The sequence below is a fragment of the Perognathus longimembris genome, chromosome 2 (genome assembly GCF_023159225.1).
Source record: "Perognathus longimembris pacificus isolate PPM17 chromosome 2, ASM2315922v1, whole genome shotgun sequence".
NCBI lineage: Eukaryota > Metazoa > Chordata > Mammalia > Rodentia > Heteromyidae > Perognathus > Perognathus longimembris.
In genome coordinates this window covers 22,977,394-23,000,384 of record NC_063162.1, presented here as the reverse complement: position 1 = coordinate 23,000,384, position 22,991 = coordinate 22,977,394, and the positions used below count along the sequence as shown (strand labels likewise).

The window sequence follows — 22,991 nt, the reverse complement described above, 5'->3', positions numbered from 1 at the left end:
TTGCTACATCAAATTATGGTAATTGTGAACATCTAGATAGCATGTTCTAAATACAGAAAAAAAAATATATGAAAGAGGTGTAGGCAACAGCATAAAACCAAACCTAACTTATTTTTTATTAGGAAAGTCTAGTTCTAAGTATACCTGGCTGGAAGACATAATAATAATACCAATAATGCCATTTTTTTTTCTGTTCAGGTACTACATAGAGGCTGGAGGATGCATCATCTCTCAAATCAACAGCAGGTGCTGCTGATAAAGGGGCTGAGTAAAAAGAGAAGCAAATGAGAGTGTGGATAGTGGTGTGGTAAATTGGCTACAGACTTGTAGTCTTATCTCTTGGCTATCCTGGCTATGGAGTAGAAAGGACAAAGGGGTCATGTCAGAATCTTCCTTATACCCAAGTACCTGACCAGTAATACTCATTTAAACTCAGAGGTGAAGCCTGGTGTAGTAAGTAGCTCTCCTCCCTGACTAGCAATAACAGGGAACTGAACTCAAGCACAGTGAACCTGCTTAAGCTGCTTTTTATTTCAATCACACGACTCACTACACCTTGTTATTCAACAACCACACCTTACTTTTAAGCCTTTCTCTCAAATCATAGAACTGCCTAATATTTCCTCTCTACATTTCCCTCCCCCTATAAACTTTTGAACTCCTCAAAGGCATTTTCCTCTTTTAGAAATACCTCCATAACACTATAAACAGTCAATCCTGTATGCAGTGATGGAAAGGTCTTATGTGTTATAAGTTCTATCTGGACTACATCTTGTGGAAAATGTGTCAAGAAGTGACAGTAATAATCTGTGAACATTCATTTCTATGGCACAAAGAACTAATTTTATACACTGACTTTTAGACAAATGTGTCTGTCAAGCAATAATCATAAGCTGCAAAGGAGCTGAGAAGCTATCAGAACTTTCCCCCACCCAAAGGTCTTTCCTCCTCCACTGTTCTCAGGCTTCTATACACTGTCCACAGAGAGCTCACAAAGTGAGCAGGTAGGTTGTATAGGTCAGTGTGATAAAGTATTTGCGTAGAATCTGCAAAACTTTGAATTTAAAACAAAATAATACAACAAAAAACAAAGGGGTTATGTGTGTTCTGTTGATTCACAGTGACTCAGGCCTTAATGAACTGTGAAAGATTTTGAAAACAAGCAGAGGAAATGAGGAAAGTGAATGTGGAAAGAAATATAGGGCCCAGGCAATGGCAGGACCGAGCAGTCCGCTGTGGGCCTGGCCAAGAACACTGCCCTTTAAAAAAAAAAAAAAAAATCTGCTTCCTTGTTAAGCCCTATGTAAACCCAGCCCAAACTCCAGTCCCTTGCACAACCTCCAGACCCACTGGAAGATCTGTGCCTCTCGCTGGCAATAAACAGTCCTCACCTGTTGATCACTCTGGCCTATTGCTTTTCCATTCTCCTCCATTTTTCTATCATACACTCACACACACACACACACACACACCCCGTAAGAGGAATTCCAGAGCATAAAAATAACCACTAATGGCACTAATGGCTCATACCTGCAATCCTAGCTACTCGAGAGGCTGAGATGTGAAGATCACGGTTCAAGCCATCTGGGGCAGGGAAGTCTGTGAGACTCTCCAATTAATCACAGAAAAAGCTGGATGTGGGGGGCTGGGGATATGGCCTAGTGGCAAGAGTGCTTGCCTCTTATACATGAAGCCCTGCGTTCAATTCCCCAGCACCACATATACAGAAAATGGCCAGAAGTGGTTCTGTGGTTCAAGTGACAGAGTGCTAGCCTTGAGCAAAAAGAAGCCAGGGACAGTGCTCAGGCCCTGAGTCCAAGGCCCAGGACTGACAAAAATTTTTTTAAAAAATCACAATGATATTATTTTCTGTTCTCCCAAGCACCAGTCCCACATGGTTTCCTTTTCTCTTTGAGGCAACAAATGTGCTTTCTATCTCTAGGAGTTACTGTTAAGAAACTGGGTCCTTAGGGCATTAGAAGAACAGAAAGCAAACTCAACAGACCAGATCAACTTGAATGGAAGGTTGAAGAGGGATGCCTTGGTTATCTGAGGAGTCAGGAAATGAGAGGCATAATGGGGGCAGGTGGAAGGACTCAATAGCAACCTAGGTGGGGCCATGGTGGACAGTAGCTGGAGAGTTGCAAGGAGGTTGGGAGTGTCTAGAGAGTATGCAGTAATGGCTTGGTTCTGGGGAACTTTTTGTGTGGGTTAATGGCTTGGCCAGGTGTGGCCTGCTTGGAAGAACTCAGGTGCTTGTTACCTGAGGGGTGTGGATGGGTAGGGCAGTTAAGAATCTGGGCTGGAGAATGGGGGGGGGGAGTCAGTGGGCCAGGCCACGGGAGAACATTGAGTTAGAATAAAGCAGATTCCTATCATTTACTAGTCATGATTCAACAGAAAAAAATGCCGTGAAGTATGATCTTGTGTGTCTGGCTCCTTTCTTCAATATATTTTGAGCATTTATTCACACTGTAGCATAAATCATTCCATCATTCCCTTTTACTGATGAATAACTCTGTGTATATCACAAGTGGTTTACTATTTCACCTACTGATGATCATGTATTCCACTCTCTGGCAAGTGGGAATAGGGCTGACATGAACCTTCAGGTCACCCTTCTTTTGTGGCACCCTTATTTGGGTGCTCAGCCAGAAGTGGTTAAGCTTGGTCATATGGTAATTGTTTTAATTTTGCGAGGCCAACTATTTCACAGAGACATAAACACTCATATTCCCACTAGCAATGTGTGAGCGTCAGCCCTGGCTCTTTCCATGCCCTTTTCCTTCTAGCTCCTACCTGGGAAGGAGCCTCACAGCTACTCTCAGAATGCGACAGCGTGAGCAGGAGAGGCAAGGACATGCTGCCACTCCGAGGAGTCAATAAGAAACACCTCGGCAGCCATTCCGGTGATCCCAACCAACCCAGAGACCTCCCCCTCTTGGGTCTACACCCCAGCCTCCACCCCCCCACCCCCCCCCAACAAAGCTGAGGATGGATGAAAGCAGCCCTGTTGTCGGTCTCAGCACTGCTCACCTGAGGCCCGGCTGGAACTCAGGAGAGCACACGCTAACCAGCACTTTAGTTCCTCCCACTCGACTTGCTCAGCCTGGGCGGGTCTCAGCCGGCGGCGCCAACGCGACAGGAAAGAGAGGCCCTCTCGGCCCCGCCTCCAGGGTTACTGTCGGTCACTCACCGGGCCTCGGGGTTATTTTCGTTCACTCAGCCCACAGCGCCCGACCCCGCGCAGCCAATCAGCAGCCCCCCTCCTTGTGCGCCGGCGCCTGCTCCAATCAGGAGGCGTGACCGCGGCAGCCGAGCCCCGCGGGGCCCGCATCGCGCCCTTTTTTTTTTTTTTTTTTTTTGCCGACCTCAGTCTCGTTGGGAGTTGGGCTCCCAGCTCTTTAACCCCCGAGCCCCAGCCCCAGCCCCAGCCCCTTGAACCCTAGACTAGAAGAGCTTCGGCAGAGTGCGAGCGGTTTTCTCCCAGCACCCGCTCTCCTTTGAGGAGGGAAAAAAAAAGCAATAAAGAGCTGCCAGCCCCTCCCCCTGCTCCCGGGGATGAAGCCTGGGTGGGCTCCGGCTTCCCAGCTGTCCTGGAGGTGGGGTAGACCTGGCTGAGCAGGGCAGGAGGGGGGTAGGGAGCGTTTCTGTGCTCGTCTGCAAATACCCATCACGTAGGAGGCCAATCGCTGGGAGTCAGCGAAACAAACCCAAGATTGGGTTGTGGCGGGGGAGAGCCGGTGAGAACAGAAAGTACTGGAAAATGTTCTATGCTGATGTCATGAGGGGTGTGGAGTAGCGAGTTTAAGGGAATAGTGAAAGAGAGTCTGTGAAGATTGTTTCTTATGTGACCAAATGTTATCAAATGTGTTATCAAATATGTCCACGCAGTACAAAAAAAATCTGTTTCAGAAGGTTACTGTGTTGGCAAAAGCAGAGGACAAGCTGGAATGCCAAATCAAAGCTTGGGGACAAAGACACTCCAAATGTGGGAGAATGTTGGTGGAAATGGAAAGGGAGAGCATAGGACCCCTTTGGAGGGGAATCCATGGGCTTCAGTTGATTGAGTCTGTGAGATGGGAGAGAAGTGGAAAGTGACAGGTGTGTATTCTGAGTGCACCAACTAATGTAGGTAGTTTTGTGGGGTGTTTTTTTTTTTTTTTTTTTTTAGAAAGCATTTGAAAGGGATTAGCTGATTTTTTTTTCTTTCTTTTTGGAGGGAGTTTGATTATGGGGCTTCAGTTGAGGGCCTGTGCACTGCCCTTTTGCTCAGGGCTAGCTAGCTCTTTACCACTTTGAGTCACAGCTCCATTTCCAGTTTTCTGATGGTTAATTTGAAATAGAGTCTCAGACTTTCTTTTTTTAACTCTATTTTTTGTTGTTGTTGTTTTTTTCTTCTTTTTTGGTACTGGGGATTGAACCCAGGACGTTGCAGTTGCTAGGCAAGGGCTTTGCCACTGAGCTACAACCCAGCCCTCATATACTTTCTTACCAGAGCTGGCTTCCAACTGCCATCCTTGGACCACAGCTTTCTGAGTAGCTAGGATTATAGGCATGAGCCACCGGTATTGGGCAGGAATTGAATTCTTGACATTACAGTTGAAGTTGCAAAACAAGGAACTGAAATATTACACAGTAGGCTGTTGGAAGTCAGTATCCAGTGTTGGGTTTTTTTTGGGGGGGGGTATAGAAATGACTTCTAAAGAGTTTGTAGTGAAGCTATGGAGAAACTATCAGTAAAGTGAAAAAAAGTCGCATAAAAGAAGTACCATAAATAATTACAAAAAGATACATAGAACAACATTTAAAATAGTATTTTTAAAAATTGTTGTCTTAGGTTTTTTTGGTGCTAGTACAGGAGCTTGAACCCAGGGCCTCACCCTCTTGCTTGGCTTTTTCAAAGTATCTTTCTACCACTTAAGCCACTGTTCCACTTCTAACATTTTGCTGATTAATTGGATATAAGAGTTTCTCAGATTTGTCTGCCCTGGCTGGTTTCAAACTGAGATCCTTAGATCTCAACTTGTAGCTTATGATTACAGATGTGAACCACCTGTGTGCAGAGTAATAGTGTGTAAACTTCATTGTTACCAGGCGCAGGTGGTTCATACCTATAATACTAGCTTCTCAGGAGACTAAGATCTGAGGATCAAAGTTTGAAGCCAGCCCAGGAAGAAGAGTCTTATCTCTAATAAAAGACTCTTATCTCCGATAAAGTACTCAGAAAAGGCCATAAGTAGTGCTGTGGCTCAAGTGGTAGAGCACCAGCTTTGAGCCAAAGAAGCATGGGGACAGTGCCCAAGCCCTGAGTTCAAGCCCCAGGATTGGCAAAGAAAAGAAGCAAAACTGCACTGTCATCAAAATATACTTGCTGCAACCAGGCACTGGTGGCTCAAGCCTGTAATCCTAGCTACTCAGGAGGCTGAAATCTGAGGAATGCCAGCCCTGGCAGGAAAGTCCCTAAGACTCTTACTTCTAATTAATCACCAAAAAAACAGAAGTGAATTTGTGATGCAAGTGACAAAGTGCTAGCCTTGAGCAAAAAAATGTGCAGGACAAAAAATTAAAAATACCCCAAGTTCAAACCCCAGGACTGGCAGAAAAAGGACAAAAACTTGGCAGTCATGACTCCCATCTAAGGCAAATGAACTATAAGGGCATTCTACCCTATGAGAAGGAGAACCTAGAGAAAGGAAGAGGAAAAAAATGGTGGGACAAAGGACAAAGGGTGAGCCAGTGCAACAGCTATACAATAACATATGTTGGAAATAAACTTTACAACTTGTGGGGGGAGTTGGGGGAAAGTGGGAGAAAAACAAGGGAGGGGGAGCAATGTTTGACAAGAAATGTACTCATTACCTTTCATATGTAACTGTACATCACCTTGACAATAAAATTTAAAATAAATAATAAAAGAGATGTACATTTAAAATTAATTGTTTGGAATCAAGACATTCAGTGGAAAGTAAAGAAAGCAAATATGTGAGGATTGATGCTTGCTCATTCTGTAGTAAAACCTTGAAATAGCCTCAGGAAGAAGTCATGTAATGACAATCCATTACATCTGACCTAGGGCCTCAGACATGAGCTTGAGAGCAGATCCCAGACTCATTGTCTTTTTTCTCTCATTGTTTGAGTGGGAGAGAAATGGGGTGAAGGAAGATGGTACAATCTGAACTGTCTCGTGGTGCATCCAGTGCAAAGAGGGAAGAATATCACAAAATGAAAAAACACAGTGCTTGAAGAAGATATGATGGGAAGCAACCCTAATAAACTTTCTAGAGACTAGAAGAGGGGAAGGTATATTCTCAGGATCATAAAGTATCATGGGAATAGAAAGGAAGGAGGAAGGGTAGCCAAGATGAGAGGAAAATGTAAATAAGGCAAGAGGGGTTAGATCTCAGATGTTCTATAACGCCCATGACAAGAAACAGACCATCTTAAAACCAATAGAAAGTTCTTGCTATTGATTATTTAAGATGGCAAAAGGGGCTTGTTCTTTGCCTTTTTGAATTGAAGGATCAAAATGAAATTTTAAAAATTTACATTGTATCTTGTGCCCCTTGCCATACAGGAATGTTAACAGTTCTAATCTCCAAGTGTATTTTTCAATCTTCTCTTCTATGGGAAAATGTCCATCATCTGAGTCACTGAAAATTGTATTAGAGACAAATATTGGTCACATACTTAAGACTTCTAATTTGTCACTCACCTGCTACTTCTTAATACTAAGCATCATTATTTCTAATAATTCCATACAGCCTTATGTTGTGTGCAGTTGGAAACTCCTGAAATTGGTAAATAGTGGATGACACAGCTGAGGCAGGATAACTTAAGGAAACTGAGGCCTGGTGAAGGTTACTCAGAAATATAGTATTTACAAACACAGATGTGCCATTTTGTTTCAAAGAGAGACAACAGGATGCATGCCTTCCTGAGAAAATTGCTTCCCCAAACTTAAGCTACCTCCTGCCCCAAATGCTGGTAACAGGGTGCCTCCTTATCTCAAGGCTAAGGATCTGTTTAATGGCAGAATGCATTCTTAGCTGGAAACTCAGAAAGTAACACCAAGTATGATTAGAACAAAGACAAAACACCTATCTTTGCATAACTTTGAAGCCAGACCCTTTGCCTTACTACATAAATACCCCAACAGCCAAGGAGCTGTGTGGTGTGTGGTGTGTGTGTTCCTCTATCTCCCTGTGAGAGTATCCATATTCTGCTAGAGTTTGCCCCACCGTTCTGCTGGTCTGTTTGTCTTCTTTTTGTCTGTTTGTCTGCTTGTTTACTTAGTCAATAAAGCTCCACCAAGTTTTCTTACTTGCCATCATGACTTGTCCAGAAATTCTTACTCTGCAATCAAAGTCAAGGACCCTAAGTGAAGAGTTCCTACCTTTAAAGGAAAGCTTCACTAAACCCTCACCTGCATCCAGTGACACAGTCACATTCATCTGACACGCACAGGATGAATCAGTTGCCATTCTATCTCTATAATCAACTGAGAATGAGCTCTACCTCCCTAACCCAGACCTCTAGACTCCTCCCAATGCTTTCCCTACAGGGCAGCAGCCTGTCTTTAGAAATTCAAGACTCTTGTTCTACAGTATTTGTCTTGGCAGACTGGCTTTCTCTGGCACAAAACGAAAGCCAAGGCAACTAATCCAAGTGACACTATCAGCCTAGGTCATTATTACAGCAGTGTTAGGGACCAGAGACTAAGTAGGAGGGCAAGTTGCAAGGGACCCTGATATTTCAGATTGTTCCCTGATGATGTCTGCAAAAACTTCATTTGGTAAAGGAACTAAGATTTGATGTTGTAAAGAGAGCCCAAAGAAGAGCAACACCTGCAGACTTCTATCCCACGTTAGCACACCTGAGCTATCCATTTCTGAGGACATCTGTTTCCATTCAACACTTTTCCCACTGGCCAAGGAACCAGGCTTGGAACGGAGTGCCTGATCACTGGCCATGGAGTCAGTCTGCCTCTGAGACCAGAGTGCAGAACTCTGCCAGGTCCCTCTGTTCCTGAGAAGCCAGTTAGTTATTGCCCCCAAATCCCAATCTCCTCCTTTTCCCAGGGCAAGATACAATGGGGAGACTTGAGCATGGGAGCAGATTGTATTAGTGCACATCCCTCCTAGTAGGGCTAAAACAGACCCAGAGATGGAGTCATGAGGAAAAGGTTTAATGGGCCAGAGCACTCCAGGTTCCTAGGCCAGTGAAGTCCTGAGCAGAGATGAGAGATTAGCCAGCATTACATCTGTGCTCCACTCTTACTCCACCCCTTAATGGCTGCTCTGACCAGGAGAAAGTCCTTTCATCTCTATCTCACTTCTCTTTAAAATGGAACCATGTGAGAGTTCACAAAAACCAGTGTTGTGAATTGGCTTGCAGAAATCTTCATTCAGTACCGGCTCACTATTCAACTGTCTGCAACTACCTTTCATTCCTTGTGGAACCAGACAAGCAGAAAAATCTCCCAAATGCCGCTCCCTTCCCCCATCATTCTAGGGTAATGGTCAGAGGTTGGGCCTGGATGACTGGTGGCCTTCACAGTGTGCAGGAGGAACACAGCACTGATAGGTAGGAGAGTATAGACACTGCAACTCCCAGTCTTGAGGTTAAGCATCTTGGAGCCGGTGGGCAGGGCTGAGCCTTTGTCGGCTTTGGAGCCAAGGGGGCTACGCCGCCTGGGTGGTGATGGCCTATTTTCCCCTCCCACGCGCATGGAGAAATGGGAAGAGAGGATGGAGTTGTGAGTAGAGCACCACAGTGGCTTCCCTACTGTTTCCTGTGCAACTGCTCCGCGGGTCCCGGGTCTGCCTGGCTTTGGACCCAACCCCCACTGCAGAGTTGGGTCTTCTCTCCCAGAGAGAGCTCGAGAGCGCCCCTCAAGGACGCGGGGTGCTGGGCAAAGGACCCGGCAGCCTATTGGTGAGAAGCCAAGATGCAGAAAAAGAGGGAGGAGGAGGGAGGGCTTGGCGGCCGAGGGAACAGCCGATTGTGCCGAGCCAATGGAAACAGCAGGACGAGGTGGTACCAAATTCCCCTCGGCCAATGACTAACCAGAGTTTACAGACGCTTCATTAGCATTTCCCTTGGGGCTGGGGATGGGACTGCGCGTTGTCTGCAGTATCCCGATGCTTGGATCTCCGGACGCTGCCAGCTGCGCTTGTGTGTGCGTGCGCGTGTGTGTCCTGACTTTTCCTTTCCTTATCCCCCCCCTCGCGCGCGCGCGCGCGCACGGCGGCTTCGGCCAGCCAGCTTTGCGCTAATCGTTAATCGATAAAAACGAATTTAAAGGTGTACAGGTTCCGATCACTCCCCCTTCCCCTTAAGACAGCTCCAGCCTTAAAAACATAGCCCAGAGCACAGCGATTTCCGGCCTGGACACCCACGGAGCTTGCTCACCGCATCGCCGCACACTAGCCAGCTCAAGAAACGAAGTCATTCCTCTTTCAGTCCTGGGAACGTGAAAGCCAGAGATGCCAGCCCACATGCTGCAAGAGGTGAGTTCCCCAGAAATGGCCTCCACCCGGCTGCGTAGCAGACGCGGGTTAGGCCTCTAGGTAACTGGTTTGGAGAGACAATTCGGTTCTCCTGGGAGCCTTTGGCCCATCTTTTTCGAGTTTTGCTAGCCTTCTGTTGAATTCCCTAGCTTCTAGGTGATAAGTATATGTTTACCTTGGGCCCTAGATTCTCCAACTTGTGTTTTTAGACTTTAAAGTAAGATCCAATCCTTTATGTGTACGTGCGGGGATTTCCTTTGTGTTTCGAGGGGTGCAAATAATGCATTTCTTCCCTTCCCCACCCCCTTAAAAACCATAATTGGTCTGCATAGTTTCTGGAAATTTGTCCCTGCTCCATCTTGGGTTTACACTCGCCCTTCCTACAACCAGATACTGGAGAGTCTAGCTTGCATTGCGCCCCCCCGCCCCCCGCCCCCGCTGCATTTAGAGAGCAAAGTGCCCCCTGCCGCTCCTGCAGCTGCTTGCAGCTGCTGTCTCCTAATACTTCACTCCTTTTCCTTACAGATGTCCAGCTCCTACACCACCACCATCACAGCGCCTCCATCTGGGGGCCTGCAGAATGGGGAAGAAAGGATGGAAAGGACCCCCCGCGACTTGGGAGAAGACATTCGCCCCGAAATGAAAGAGGACATCTATGACCCCACCTACCAGGATGAGGTGGGCCCCCCTCCGAAGCTGGAGTACGTGTGGAGAAACATCATCCTCATGGCTCTGCTGCACCTGGGAGCCCTGTATGGGATCACACTGCTTCCTGCCTGCAAGGCCTACACCTGGCTCTGGGGTAAGCAGCTCCCCTCCTCCTGAGCTGTTTAATGAGGAGCGGTGCCACAGCCGCCAATGTCCCCTCTCAGTTTTCCCAGATATTTATTTGGTTCCTGGGAGGCGGACTGGTCAGGGATAGAGCCTAGTGGAATTAGAATGCAGAGTGTTAGTTCTTCATGGGTTCCCTTAAAAATGGGTGTTGAATACTGAACTCTGGAACCATGTGCAAGGCTAACCATGAAAGAGCTTTTCTATTTGAGACAATTTCCTGGCTACCTCTCCCAGCCTTGCTTTGTCCCTACCCTGTTCTAGCTCAGTAATTCGAGAGTCCTGGGTGTGGGCTCATGGTATATGGTAGGGCTGCTTTGTATGTCCACAGTGCCCGCTTTAAAAAAAAAAAAGGGTAATGGTTTATTTAATAAGGCAAAAGTAAAGACCGTTCAGGAGAGTGAGCAGAGAGACCTGGAAACGGGTTGTCTCCATACATCCCCTTTGCTGGAAAATTTTCCTCTGCTCCTGAAGCCTGAATCAGAAAAGAGGATAAGGGAGCTTTGTATACTCACACCTGTAATCTTACCTACTTGGGAGGCTGAGATCTGAGGATCTTGTTTCTAAGCCACTCCGGCAGGAAAGCCCACAAGACTCATCTCCAACTAATTACTAAAAATGTTGGAAATGGAGCTGTGCCTCAATGGTTAAGAGTACTAACCTTGATCAGAAAAGCTTAGAGACTGTGCCAGGCCCTGAGTTCAAGCCCCAGGACTAGCACCAAAAGAAAAAAAAAGGTTGGTTAAGCCATGCTTGATCTGTTGTATGCCTCCCAATATTCCTCTTTAATTTCTCTTCTTGGTGCCAGTACTGGGGCTCCAATTCAGGACCTCACTTTTTCCCTTAGCCACACCTTTCTCTGGGCCACACCTTTGCTTCTGGCTTTTTGATGTTTAATTCAAGATAAGAATTGCTTGGACTTGTCTGCCTGGGCTGGCATTGAACCTTATATTTCAGCCTTCTGAGTAGGGTGGATTACAGGTGTGCGCCACGTGTCCCCAGCTTCTCAGCTAGATTTCGAAAGACTTTCATGTTTCTGCAGACTCACATCACGTCCTCAGAGCAGGACTGAAGTGATATCTCTGACAAGACTGAGGGTAGATGGGGAGAACATCTCGATTCTACTTGGAGTAGCACTGTGCCATACTGCTTAAGAGTGTTGACATTGACACTCTTCCTCTGGGGGACACAATAAAGCGAAGTGACCTGAGCCTTCAGTTTAACAAACCCAAAGGTATCGGATGAACAGGCTGCGGAGTGCCTTGCCTATGTCTGGTCAGTTCCCTTGTTTAGATGGCATGTCGTGGCATGTTAGATGCAGGTGACAAGGCTGCCTGCAGCATGAAACAAAAATGGAGGCTTCCTTTACTTTTAGCTGAGGGCTCCTGCTTTGACCAAAGTTCTTTGTGTTCTCTCTCTCCTCTCCTTTTTTAAAATTTCCTTTTTTTTTTTAAGTGAGTAATTGGAATCAATTAAAAGAGTCTCATGGAGTTTCCTGCCTGGACTGGCTTCAAACAGCTATCCTTAGATCTCAGCCACTTGAATAGCTAGGATTACAGGTGTGAGCCACTGGTGTGTGACCCCAAAGTTCTTTCTTCATGGTTATTATGGAGCTCTGGTACCAGTTTGATTTTTGCAGGTACAGTTATGATTGTGGGAAGAACTCACACCATGTGGTCATAAGTCATTTATGGCTTATGCTGGCTCAGAGGAATTGTAGTTACTGTTTTGCTTGGGATAGATGCTGGCTTTATGGCTCTCCTAGGGATCATAATGGAAGAATACAATAGATTGAAGGAGGTAGGGGAGGGAAAGGGAAGAGGCTGTTTAGGAATCTGTTATCTGTGGCTGCAGAACACAGGACAGTTTGTTCAGTGGGTGGTGTCTCCCACTGCAACTAAGATCTGTAGCCACTGAGAATCTATTGTTTCCAGCTGCCCACCAGTAGTGGAACATTGTTAAGAATTTCTACCGCTGCCTCAATTCCTGACTTCTAAAGCTGCTTTTCAGAGGAAAAAACTGGGTACACCCAGTACCACTTTCCCTGTTAGGGGTAAATAAGGCACTTCTTGAGCAGGCCTAGAGGCAAGGCAATGTCCAGATACTCACTTGCCAGGTTTTTTTTTTTTTTTTGGCCAGTCCTGGGCCTTGGACTCAGGGCCTGAGCACTGTCCCTGGCTTCTTCCCGCTCAAGGCTAGCACTCTGCCACTTGAGCCACAGCGCCGCTTCTGGCCGTTTTCTGTATATGTGGTGCTGGGGAATCGAACCTAGGGCCTCGTGTATCCGAGGCAGGCACTCTTGCCACTAGGCTATATCCCCAGCCCCTCACTTGCCAGCTTTGAGCATCTCTATGTATTCTAGAATTCATTTGGCAGTGAGAGTCTGAGTTGATAGAGACATGGCCAAGGATAGATGAAAACTGGACATGATTTTTGGTACATGGTGGAGCTGATATAAGAGCAGGTTGATAGCTGGGTGCTGGTGGCTCACGCCTGTAATCCTAGCTACTCAGGAGGCTAGGATATGAGGATCATAGGTCAAAGCCAGCCTAGGCAAGAAAGTCCATGAGACTCTTACTTCCAAGGAACCATTAAAAAAAAAGTGGGGGGTGGGCTGGGGATACGGCCTAGTGGCAAGAGTGCTTGCCTCGTGTACATGAGGCCCTGGGTTCAATTCCCCAGCACCACATATACAGAAAATGGCCAGAAGTGGCGCTGTGGCTCAAGTGGCGGAGTGCTAGCCTTGAGCAAAAAAGAAGCCAGGGACAGTGCTCAGGCCCTGAGTCCAAGCCCTAGGACTGGCCAAAAAAAACAAAAAAACAACAAAGTGGAGCTGTGGCTTATATTGTAGAGTGCTAGTCTTGAGCAAAAAAGCTCAGGGTCTATGCCCAGGCCCTGAGTTCAAGCCCCAAGACTGGTACACACACACACACACACACACACACACACACACACACACACACACACACACACACAGAGTCTGAGATCTGAGGATCCTGATTCAAAAGCCAACAAAGGCAAGAATATCTCCAACTAACCATTAGACATCTGGAAGGAGCTGTGACTCGAGTGGTGGAGTGCTAGCTTTAAGCAAAAAAGCTAGGAACAGTGACCAGTCCCTGATGTGTGCGTGTGTGTGCATGCGCACACACGCACATACACAGCATTTTGACAGAAAAGCTACCTTTAAACCCTGTAACCTTGGATAAATGCTTCACGCAGTCTTTATTTCCTCCCTTGCCAATGTGGAGTATTAATAGCAACTATCCCATTCAAGGTGTGTAGTGATTATAAGAGTGTTAACAACCCTGGTAGAGGGGCTGGGGATATAGCCTAGTGGCGAGAGTGCCTGCCTCGGATACACGAGGCCCTAGGTTCGATTCCCCAGCACCACATATACAGAAAACGGCCAGAAGCGGCGCTGTGGCTCAAGTGGCAGAGTGCTAGCCTTGAGCGGGAAGAAGCCAGGGACAGTGCTCAGGCCCTGAGTCCAAGGCCCAGGACTGGCCAAAAAAAAAAAAACAACCCTGGTAGAGCTTGCCTCTGTGCAGGGCTGACTTTCCTGCACAATATTTGAATGTTACTGTATTGGTTGGTAAATAGCCATGCCTGCATCAGCTGAGTGTCACTTACCACTTGGTGTCTTCCAATTGGCCATTGCCTAGACTTTTCTAACTATTTTCAGGCCACAGTTTCAATGAGTACTAAGCTGGAGGACAAAGGGTAGTTTGCAGCTGAGAAAACCCTAGAGGAAAATCAGGAGAAAGTCACAGAGATAGGACCCTGAATAATGTTCCTGCAGTTTGTACTGTAATGGCACTATAATGAGGATGTATTCCCTGTCCTGGCTTCTGTTTTGCTAATTCCCGAAGGTCCTTAGTTTTTATCCCCAGTCCTAAGTGTAGAGGCTGTGAGGTCGTATTTTTTTCAAATTGTGAAAACTATGAGGCCCCAGAGACCAAGGCATGCTGGAGCATAGAAGGAAAAAAATCAGATCCTTGTCTAGAACCTAAAGAAGCAGCAGCTTCTGACATCAGAAGAGTGTCAGTAACATGTTTCACCTGATGGAACTTGCCTTTTATGACTCTCCCCCACTATCTTCTCCTGCAGTGTATCTATACTACGTAATCAGTGCCCTGGGCATCACAGCAGGGGCGCATCGCCTGTGGAGCCACCGCACATACAAAGCACGCCTGCCTCTGCGGCTTTTCCTCATCATTGCCAACACCATGGCATTCCAGGTAAGAAGCTGGTGCAACTCAACTGATTCTACCCCATTGATGATCCAGAGGGAGCCCCAGCAGGACAGCCACGGTCCTTTCTGGTCTCCTGTGGCACCTGAGGTGCAGGCTTAGTGCTGAGGTTCATCAAGCCGGAGATATTTCAGTCATTGGGAATGGAAATGTAAGGTTAATAGGAAAGTCTCAAGAGTTGGTCCTAACTGACCAGAAATGACCATGGTTTCCTAGTCTGAAAGTAGACATTTAACTCATGCTTTAAAGCAACTGTCTAATGCCTCACCACACTGGGATTCAAAGGGATGTGGCACAATTCAGTAATTGTTGATGCAGATAACAAGAACAAATACTTCATGTCACTGACTGCTAGGTACTATGCTAAGCACTTGACATAGTTTTAGAAGATAAGTGTTATCCCCAGTTTTCAAATGAGGAAAATGAATCACTGGGAGGTTGTATGGATCTTTATGGCTTTATTTGGGGCTGCTATACTTGCTAAAGTATGGATCTTTATGGCTTTCTTTGGGGCTGCTATACTTGCTAAATAAAATCTTTTTGTTTTGTTTTGTTTTTTGCCAGTCCTGGTGCTTGAACTCAGGGCCCGAGCACTGTCCCTGGCTTCTTTTTGCTCAAGGCTAGCACTCTCTGCCACTTGAGCCACAGCGCCACTTCCGGCTTTTTCTATATATGTGGTACTGAGGAATCAAACCCAGGGTTTCGTGTATACAAGGCGAACACTGTACCACTAGGGCATATTCCCAGCCCCTAAATAAAATCTTAAGGTTTGTTGAGGCAATAAGTTTTTAACAGAATGAAGGGAATTGGTAATTAGGCCCAATGAAAGTCCTAAATCCTTTGTGTGTGTGTTCTGGTCCTGGGGCTTGAACTTAGTGCCTGAGTATTGTCCCTGAGCTTTTTCAGGTCAAGGCTAGTGTTCTACCACTTGAATCACAGTTCTACTTCCAGCTTTTTAGTGGTTAGTTGGAGATTAGAGTCTCAGATTTTCTGACTTTCCTGGCTTTTGAACCAAGTAGCCAACTAAGTAGCCAAGATTCCAGGCATGAGCTGCCATTGCCCAGCTGATTCTCATTTCTTGTTTGAAGAATTGTCTTGTTCTATGTTAATGATGGAGCTCACTGCACCTTTATTCATAGAGCTGCACTCTAGGACCTAAGGGGATTTGCAGCTTCTTATCAGGGACACTATGAGCACTGTAACTTAGTACTTTCTCCTTACTACATAGCCAAGAATAGCAGTCTTATTCCTGTCCTCTGGGACTGGAAGTTGACTTTCCACATAAGCATCAGGAACAAGTTGCTCATGAGAGGGTAGGACCCTAACCTCCTTTGTAGCTAGAGGCTTGAGGACTATGAAGTTGGGCTGAGAGCTCTGGGCCCTTGCAGACATCTGAGCATTTCAATCCTCCTGAGAGGGCATCTGTCCTCATGCCTGGTTTCCTTCTCTTCTGTCCCTTCAGAATGACGTATATGAATGGGCCCGAGATCACCGCGCCCACCATAAGTTCTCCGAAACTCACGCTGATCCTCACAATTCTCGCCGTGGCTTTTTCTTCTCTCACGTGGGTTGGCTGCTTGTGCGCAAACACCGAGCTGTCAAAGAGAAGGGTGGTTTGCTAGACCTATCTGACCTCAAAGCGGAGAAACTGGTGATGTTCCAGAGGAGGTGAGTGAAAGGAGGATGGAGCTGGGGTGTGGGCCTTGGAACATAGGGTTGGAGACCTTACTGACTCTAATAGCGAATGATTTATTGGCTTGGATATCCAAGTTATTTAAAACTCCTTTGTATTAATCTAGGATAGAAACACAAAGTGTAACGACCCCAACACCTATTGAAAGAGGAAGGAATAAGTCAAGTAATTACCATCATACAAGGCAGAATATTTTCTGTGCCTGAGAAGTACCAAAAAGAGCGAGATTTTATACAAGTTCAGGTGTGGGCTTATGAAAAAAGAACAAATGAATAGACTTCACAAGTGCTGTTGTCAAGGACAACAAAAACAAAGGTCAGAAGGAGTCAAAGCAAGCATGTTCCAAGAATGAATTCCTTTTCTTGAAGTTTAAGGACTACAAGAGTGGCTGGTGGTCTTGCTGTGGAGTTGTAGATACAGTCTTAGACACAAGTCAGTCAGCAATGAGTAACCACTAAAGGATTCCCTTTGGAGATGCTGCTCTTAGGACAGGTAAAAGTACCATCGAGCCAAAGTAGTGAAAGGCAAGGACATCAAGTAGAGCAGGCTCAGCATAGGGAACGAATAGGATGCAAGGAATATCAGTGACATTAAAGCTGAAGACAGGAACTGTAATTGTACCTAAAGTGGTAGAGTGCCAGCTGTGAGGAAAACAAGGGCACAGTGTTTAAGTCCACAGTGTTAAAAAAAAAAAATGCTGCAGGGCCCTGGTGGCTGGCTCCTGTCTGTAATCCTAGTTACTCAGGAGGCTAAGGATCCAGGGTTAAAGCCTGCAGAGAAAGTTTGTGAGACTCTTATCTCCAATTAAAAACACAAAAAAAGATGAAAGTGGAACTGTGGCTCAAGTGATAGAGCATTAGCCTTGAGCAAATGAGCTTAGTGATAGTGCTCAGGCCCTGCGTTCAAGTCCTAGTACTGGCACAGGAAAAAAAAAAGGCTATGGTCAAGGATACTGAGTGTGCCTACTGCGGGAAAAGCAGAGCAAAGAACTAGGAGGCATTAGCAAGACTGGAGGCAGATATCGGAACTTGGCTGATGAAGTTGTGACTTGATCCTTCCTCTGTGAACCTCATATGCTTGGTTTTTTTTTGTTTGTTTGTTTTTGTTGTTTTTTTTTGTTTTTGGCCAGTCCTGGGGCTTGGACTCAGGGCCTGAGCACTGTCCCTGGCTTCTTTTTTGCTCAAGGCTAGCACTTTGCCACTTGAGCCACAGCGCCACTTCTGGCCATTTTCTGTATATGTGGTGCTGGGGAATTGAACCCAGGGCCTCATGTACACGAGGCAAGCACTCTTGCCACTAGGCCATATCCCCAGCCCCTCATGCTCTTGTTAAACAACAAAAACAGGAGATTTTGAATCAGGAAATGGGTGTTTCAATTCCTGCTCCACGGGTTCCCACTAAGTTGATACCAACCAATAGTCATTTACCTCCATTTGCCTCATCTAAAGAATGAGGTGGGCTGGGATGTAGCTCATTGGCAAAGCGCTTGCCTAGCAAGTGCAACGTCCTGGGTTCGATCCCCAGTTCCAAAAAAGAAAACACACACACACACATACACACACACACACACACACACACACACACACACACACACACACACACAGAATGAGGTGACTGGCTGGGAATATGGCCTAGTGGCAAGAGTGCTTGCCTTGTATACATGAGCCCTGGGTTTGATTCCCCAGCACCACGTATATAGAAAACGGCCAGAAGTGGCGCTGTGGCTCAAGTGGCAGAGTGCTAGCCTTGAGCAAAAAGAAGCCAGGGACAGTGCTCAGGCCCTGAGTTCAAGGCCCAGGACTGGCAAAAAAAAAAAAAAAAGAATGAGGTGACACCCTGTGCCCAAGGGACTTTCCACCAAATCCTCTCGTTAACTTTTTTCTTTTTGCCGGTCCTAAGGCTCGAACTCTGTCCCTGAGCCTCTGCACTCAAGGCTAGTACTCTGCCTCTTGAGGCCACTTCCGGCTTTTTCTGTTTATATGGTGCTGAGAAAGCAAACTCAGGGCTTTATGCATGTCAGGCAATTGCGCACTTTACCACTAAGCCACATTCCTAGCCTTCTTGATAACTTTTGCCCCAGCCGATGACTATTGTAAGAGAAAAGACACAGCTCAGTCCAATGAAATTAGACAATCAAGGTAGGTGAGTTCTCTACAGACTCCATCATGTACGGTCTCTCATGTAGGTACTACAAGCCTGGTCTCCTGTTGATGTGCTTCATCCTGCCCACCTTGGTGCCCTGGTACTTTTGGGGTGAAACTTTTAAACACAGCTTGTTTGTTGCCACTTTCCTGAGATATGCCATCGTGCTCAATGCCACCTGGCTGGTGAACAGTGCTGCCCACCTCTATGGATACCGCCCATATGACAAGAATATTAGCTCTCGGGAGAACATCCTGGTTTCACTGGGAGCTGTGGGTAAGTTCGCAGTGTGCAGACAAACCCAACTGTGTCTGTTAGTCTGCTATTGAGGATACATGGCTAGACTCCAGAAGAACTAGAATAAGCTGTTTTTATGAGCACTGTGTGTGCCAATTTTTCTACAGTAAAAACTAAGATCAATAGGAAACCCTTGTATGAGACAGGTAACAACAGTTGTGCAAAACAGAGTGGAAATCATCTTACTGTACATTTTAAGTTGTGAAACAATTTCCAATTGTTACCTATAATGAGCCCCTTTTAAGTTTCCTTTTTCTAGTCATCTCTGGTGGGTGTGTAGGCTTGCTTGGGGCAAGTGATACATAAGAGAAAAAGCAGGGTCATCTGCATGGCCTGCAAGCCTAGTATTTTCCATTTAACTATGCTATAAAGTGTGGGATGCTTATAATTTAGCTCAGGAAACTTGAAGTATGCTATATTTAAAGCATTTTTAGCTCCCCCTTGTATTTGAATGTGCCATCCTTTTAAGGGTAGACTGTCTTTTAGTGATGTTAATCTGAAGAGCCACTGTTGGTGGAGACCCTTTCTTACCCCACCTCCCTGTCTCTGTCTTCCATTGTATTTTGTGCTAGTCACTCCCTTCCCTTATAAGGATCCTCTGATAAAGCAGATAGTTTGTTGGCAGTTTCTTCCACTTGAATGTATTTTGCCTAAAGTGTCAAGTTAGTGTTATCCTGTGCAGTCCCAGTGGTCTTTTCTCATAAATTATCAGAGCTCTTGTTCCTCTGGTGACCAAGGAGAGGCAACTCGGAGACTTAGGCTCATTTTTTTCATAACACTAACTTTGGCTGGGTTCATGATCAATACTGTTCTTTTTGGGAGATGTATACCATAAACCATTGTATATGTTCATGTTTGGCAAAAATGAATTCGTTATACTGTATAATCTGAGATTTTCATATATGTGGAATACTACAGACTGAGGTGTATAAATGGAAATGCATTGAACTTTCCAGCCTCTTCATGGCCATCAGTTTCCTTACTTTGTCCAGCTGTTATTCACTTCTCTAAACCTGCTCTCATCTATTCCTTTTCTCTGAATTTTGGCTGTCACTGCCCATTTTGTTGGACCGTTTCAGCCTTACAGGGAGCACCGGTTCTCTGGGGGAAGGTGTGCTGCTTACTCACTTTTGTAAGAAGCATAGAAAAAATTTTTACTCTTGACCCTTTATTCCCTGCCTGAAGACACTCACTGTCCTGGGATCTTTGACTAGCATTTTCTGAGGCTTTGGCATTTTCCAGTGTAAAAATATTTTTCCCTGAAGAACCAGCTTCTCTCATCCTGTTATACTCTGAGGGAATCTTTCTTTCCAGGGTAGACATAATAAGCAGGACTTCTTGGTTCATTGATTAAGCACTGTCTCTGAGGCCATCTTTTTTCTTCAGAGTAGAAGATACTGTGTCAGCTGTTTACTCAGTAACAGCAAGATTCTCCAAGGTTCAGAGTACCTGCTAGGTAAGATGTTCAAAGATAAAGCAGAAGCCACTGAGCTCCCTAACTATTCTTGCTTCTCTTCCAGGTGAAGGCTTCCACAACTACCACCACTCCTTCCCCTATGACTACTCTGCCAGTGAGTACCGCTGGAGCCTCAACTTCACCACATTCTTCATTGATTGCATGGCTGCTCTTGGGTTGGCTTATGACCGGAAGAGAGTATCCAAGGCCGCCATCCTGGCCAGGATTAAGAGAACTGGAGATGGAAGTTACAAGAGTGGCTGAGATTCTAGGTTCCTGTTCCAAAAGCCATCTGGGCAGAGGTTTAATGTTTCATCATTAACTACTGAATAATGCTACAGGATGCTAAAGATGATGACCTTAACCCATTCTAGTACAGTGTCTTAAAAAAGTACATAAGTATTGAAAGGCAACAACTCTTCGTTATGATGATGAACTGATGTTCTTTTCTTTTATTCTTACTGTCCTTTGCTTTGTTTCTGTAAACACCCTTTTCTCCCTCATTGCCTCCCAGGCAACTATGGTCAGCCATAGGTCTATATCCCCCTCCAAAGCCTACCCGCCTTTTTAGAACCTAAAAGTGAAGCCTGGGGACAACTCTTTTCTTGAGATATCCCTCTTAATTTTCTTCAGTCCAGGTTTTGCCATAAGGAGTAAAGAATAATTGGCAGAGAGCTTGCATGGCAGGTAAATTGTCAGGGGACAAGTTTCAGCATGTAAGGTATGATTAAATAGTTAGAATGTGGTGGAGGTGGGAACTGGGCAAGGTGAAGCTCTTGCTGTGATCAAAGCCACCTGCGTGCCTAGCAGAGTGATGGCACCTCTCTTCATAGCCTTTCTCTACTGACTTTGAGTAAGTGATATCCATGGAGCTTGGTGATTTTATAACTCAGTACTTAACCTCAGTGTCTCAATATGGTTTAGGCTAAGAATAAAGGAAGAGTATTTAGTTAGTAACAAAAGTAGTCTTTGCCTCAAGCAAAGCTTTATCTTTCTTGAATAACAAGGAGATTTCTTATTTTGCAGAAAAGAAAGTCTTAGGTTTGCTGTACAGAATTGGTGAGCAAAGCCCTCACAGTTTTTAGCAATCCATGAGCTGTGCATCTAACTTCTTTCATTTTCCTGTTCTACCCATCTTCAGGATTTGGGTCACTACTTAGAGTCAGTAAGATGGCTGTGGCATTTCCAACTATCCAATGTTGAAAGAATTTTAGGAGGTAATAATATATAGATGTAAAAACTTCTATTGCAACAAGTAAGTATTCATTTGGGCATTTCCCTTTGAGAAAGATGCTAAGACATTTGAAGGAGAGGAGAAATTATCCAAGTTATCTTTTCCTGCTAGGCAGCAGCTGGAAAGGTGGAGAAGCAGAATTTATAGGCAAGCCCTAAGGGATAACTTTTCAAAGGAATGACTCAGAAAACATTGCCAGGGGATTTAGAAGTTAGAGTAAAACAAGTATTAGCTCCCTTCATTCCAGCTTCTCCTTTCATTCAAAACAAGTTTCTCCCACAGTATTGACCCATGTATTCATTCCTTGCTCTGTTATCATTCAGCCCACATGAAGGACTGCCTAAGGGATGGAGTAGGAATCTGTTTTAAACAACCAACTTGATTCTGAATTACTGTTTCTATTATATCTGTTCCTTTCCTCGTTCTTTCTGTTCTTTGACATTTCTTTGGATTGACAGCCTCTGAGTCTGTACAGGGCAATGGTTTACTGTCCTGGACACTTAACTAACCCAGAGATGCTGTGCTCCTGGACACTATGCCAATGTGTTTCTTTAGGAAGCAGTGTCATTTCTATAACTGGCTGTCCCTTTCCTGTGGTTTTCAGAACTTTCCACCTTCATCCCCAGAGTTCCTGCCATGCTGAAATACTTTTTTAAGGAAAAGTTTAACGAATCATCCAGGAACATCCCTGGCTATAGAGACTCTTATCTCATTCAAGTCATTGCCAAGACAACGGCTTATATAATGTGCAGTAAGCCAGCCATGGAGCAAAAGATGGTTTGTTGTTTAAGTCACCGCTGTGTGGGTCAGAGCAGAGAGAGCATACTCTAATGTCCTCTGAATGTTCAGCAAAGTGACTTGGGCTAATCAGTGTTCCCAGGAGGTATTGCAATGCTTGTAGAAGGAGGAAGGCATATGGTCCTAAATAGGAAGCACAAGAAGCAAGGGCATGTTCCCAAGTGCCTCACATTATTAAAAAAGATGCCCCTGTGCCAGGATGCAGGTTCTGCTGTACAACTTGGGTTGAGCCATGAAATCTGAGATATCCTGGACTTGGTAGGAAAAACTGTATTTGTAGCAGACAATAGAAGTCTAGAAATAACATGGAATGGCAGTGTTAGGAAGACCACAAACCTCTACTGCCCCTTATAGCTCAGTCATCAATGCAAAAGCCAAGCTCTTCTGTATTAGGATTGCCCATGTTTAATACCAAATGCTATATCCACTGTTGAGACCCAATGGTGGAAAGGGCCTTCTTGGGGTAACAATAAAGATTACCAGGACTAGCCTACATGAAAGCAGTCTTATCTTTGAGCTGCTACTTAGAATAGAAATGAATCTCATGGAAGATTACAGTAGGTTATATTTGTTGATCTGTGTCCCTCTTGGACTGTCTTCTAGGTGATTTTAGTTCCACAGACCACTGGATGCCTGCTATATAGTGTAAACGATAAAATTGGCTTTCCCTTCCAATTCTTTTCTAAGGACCTGATCCATGCCATATTCCTACACAAGACAGGATCCCAACATATATGTGCTAGTGTATAGTGTAGATAGGAGTGTGCCAGCTCCC

The 22,991-nt window shown here is 45.4% G+C and overlaps 1 protein-coding gene and 1 long non-coding RNA gene across 2 annotated transcripts; one reads left to right on the top strand and one right to left on the bottom strand.

Moving 5' to 3' along the window:
• Positions 1 to 6,173: 6,173 nt before the first annotated feature.
• On the bottom strand, positions 6,174 to 20,906 carry LOC125346162. Its single transcript, XR_007209876.1, has 4 exons — positions 20,780 to 20,906; positions 19,645 to 19,647; positions 15,534 to 15,540; positions 6,174 to 6,715 (listed from the first exon to the last, which is right to left on the bottom strand). It is a non-coding gene; the product is annotated as an uncharacterized LOC125346162 (long non-coding RNA).
• Positions 9,105 to 20,931, top strand: LOC125346161 (acyl-CoA desaturase 1). Its single transcript, XM_048338472.1, has 6 exons — positions 9,105 to 9,512; positions 10,038 to 10,314; positions 14,454 to 14,584; positions 16,059 to 16,264; positions 18,475 to 18,707; positions 20,249 to 20,931. Exons 1-6 carry the CDS (start codon positions 9,489 to 9,491, stop codon positions 20,446 to 20,448), a joined length of 1,071 nt encoding a protein of 356 aa, XP_048194429.1. The 5' UTR covers positions 9,105 to 9,488; the 3' UTR covers positions 20,449 to 20,931.
• Positions 20,932 to 22,991: the final 2,060 nt, after the last annotated feature.

Coding starts and splice junctions, on each gene's coding strand:
- LOC125346161 (XM_048338472.1), top strand. CDS start 9,489: ATGCCAGCCCACATGCTGCAAGAG. Junction 9,513..10,037: donor CAGCCCACATGCTGCAAGAG/GTGAGTTCCCCA, acceptor TTTTCCTTACAG/ATGTCCAGCTCCTACACCAC. Junction 10,315..14,453: donor GGCCTACACCTGGCTCTGGG/GTAAGCAGCTCC, acceptor CTTCTCCTGCAG/TGTATCTATACTACGTAATC.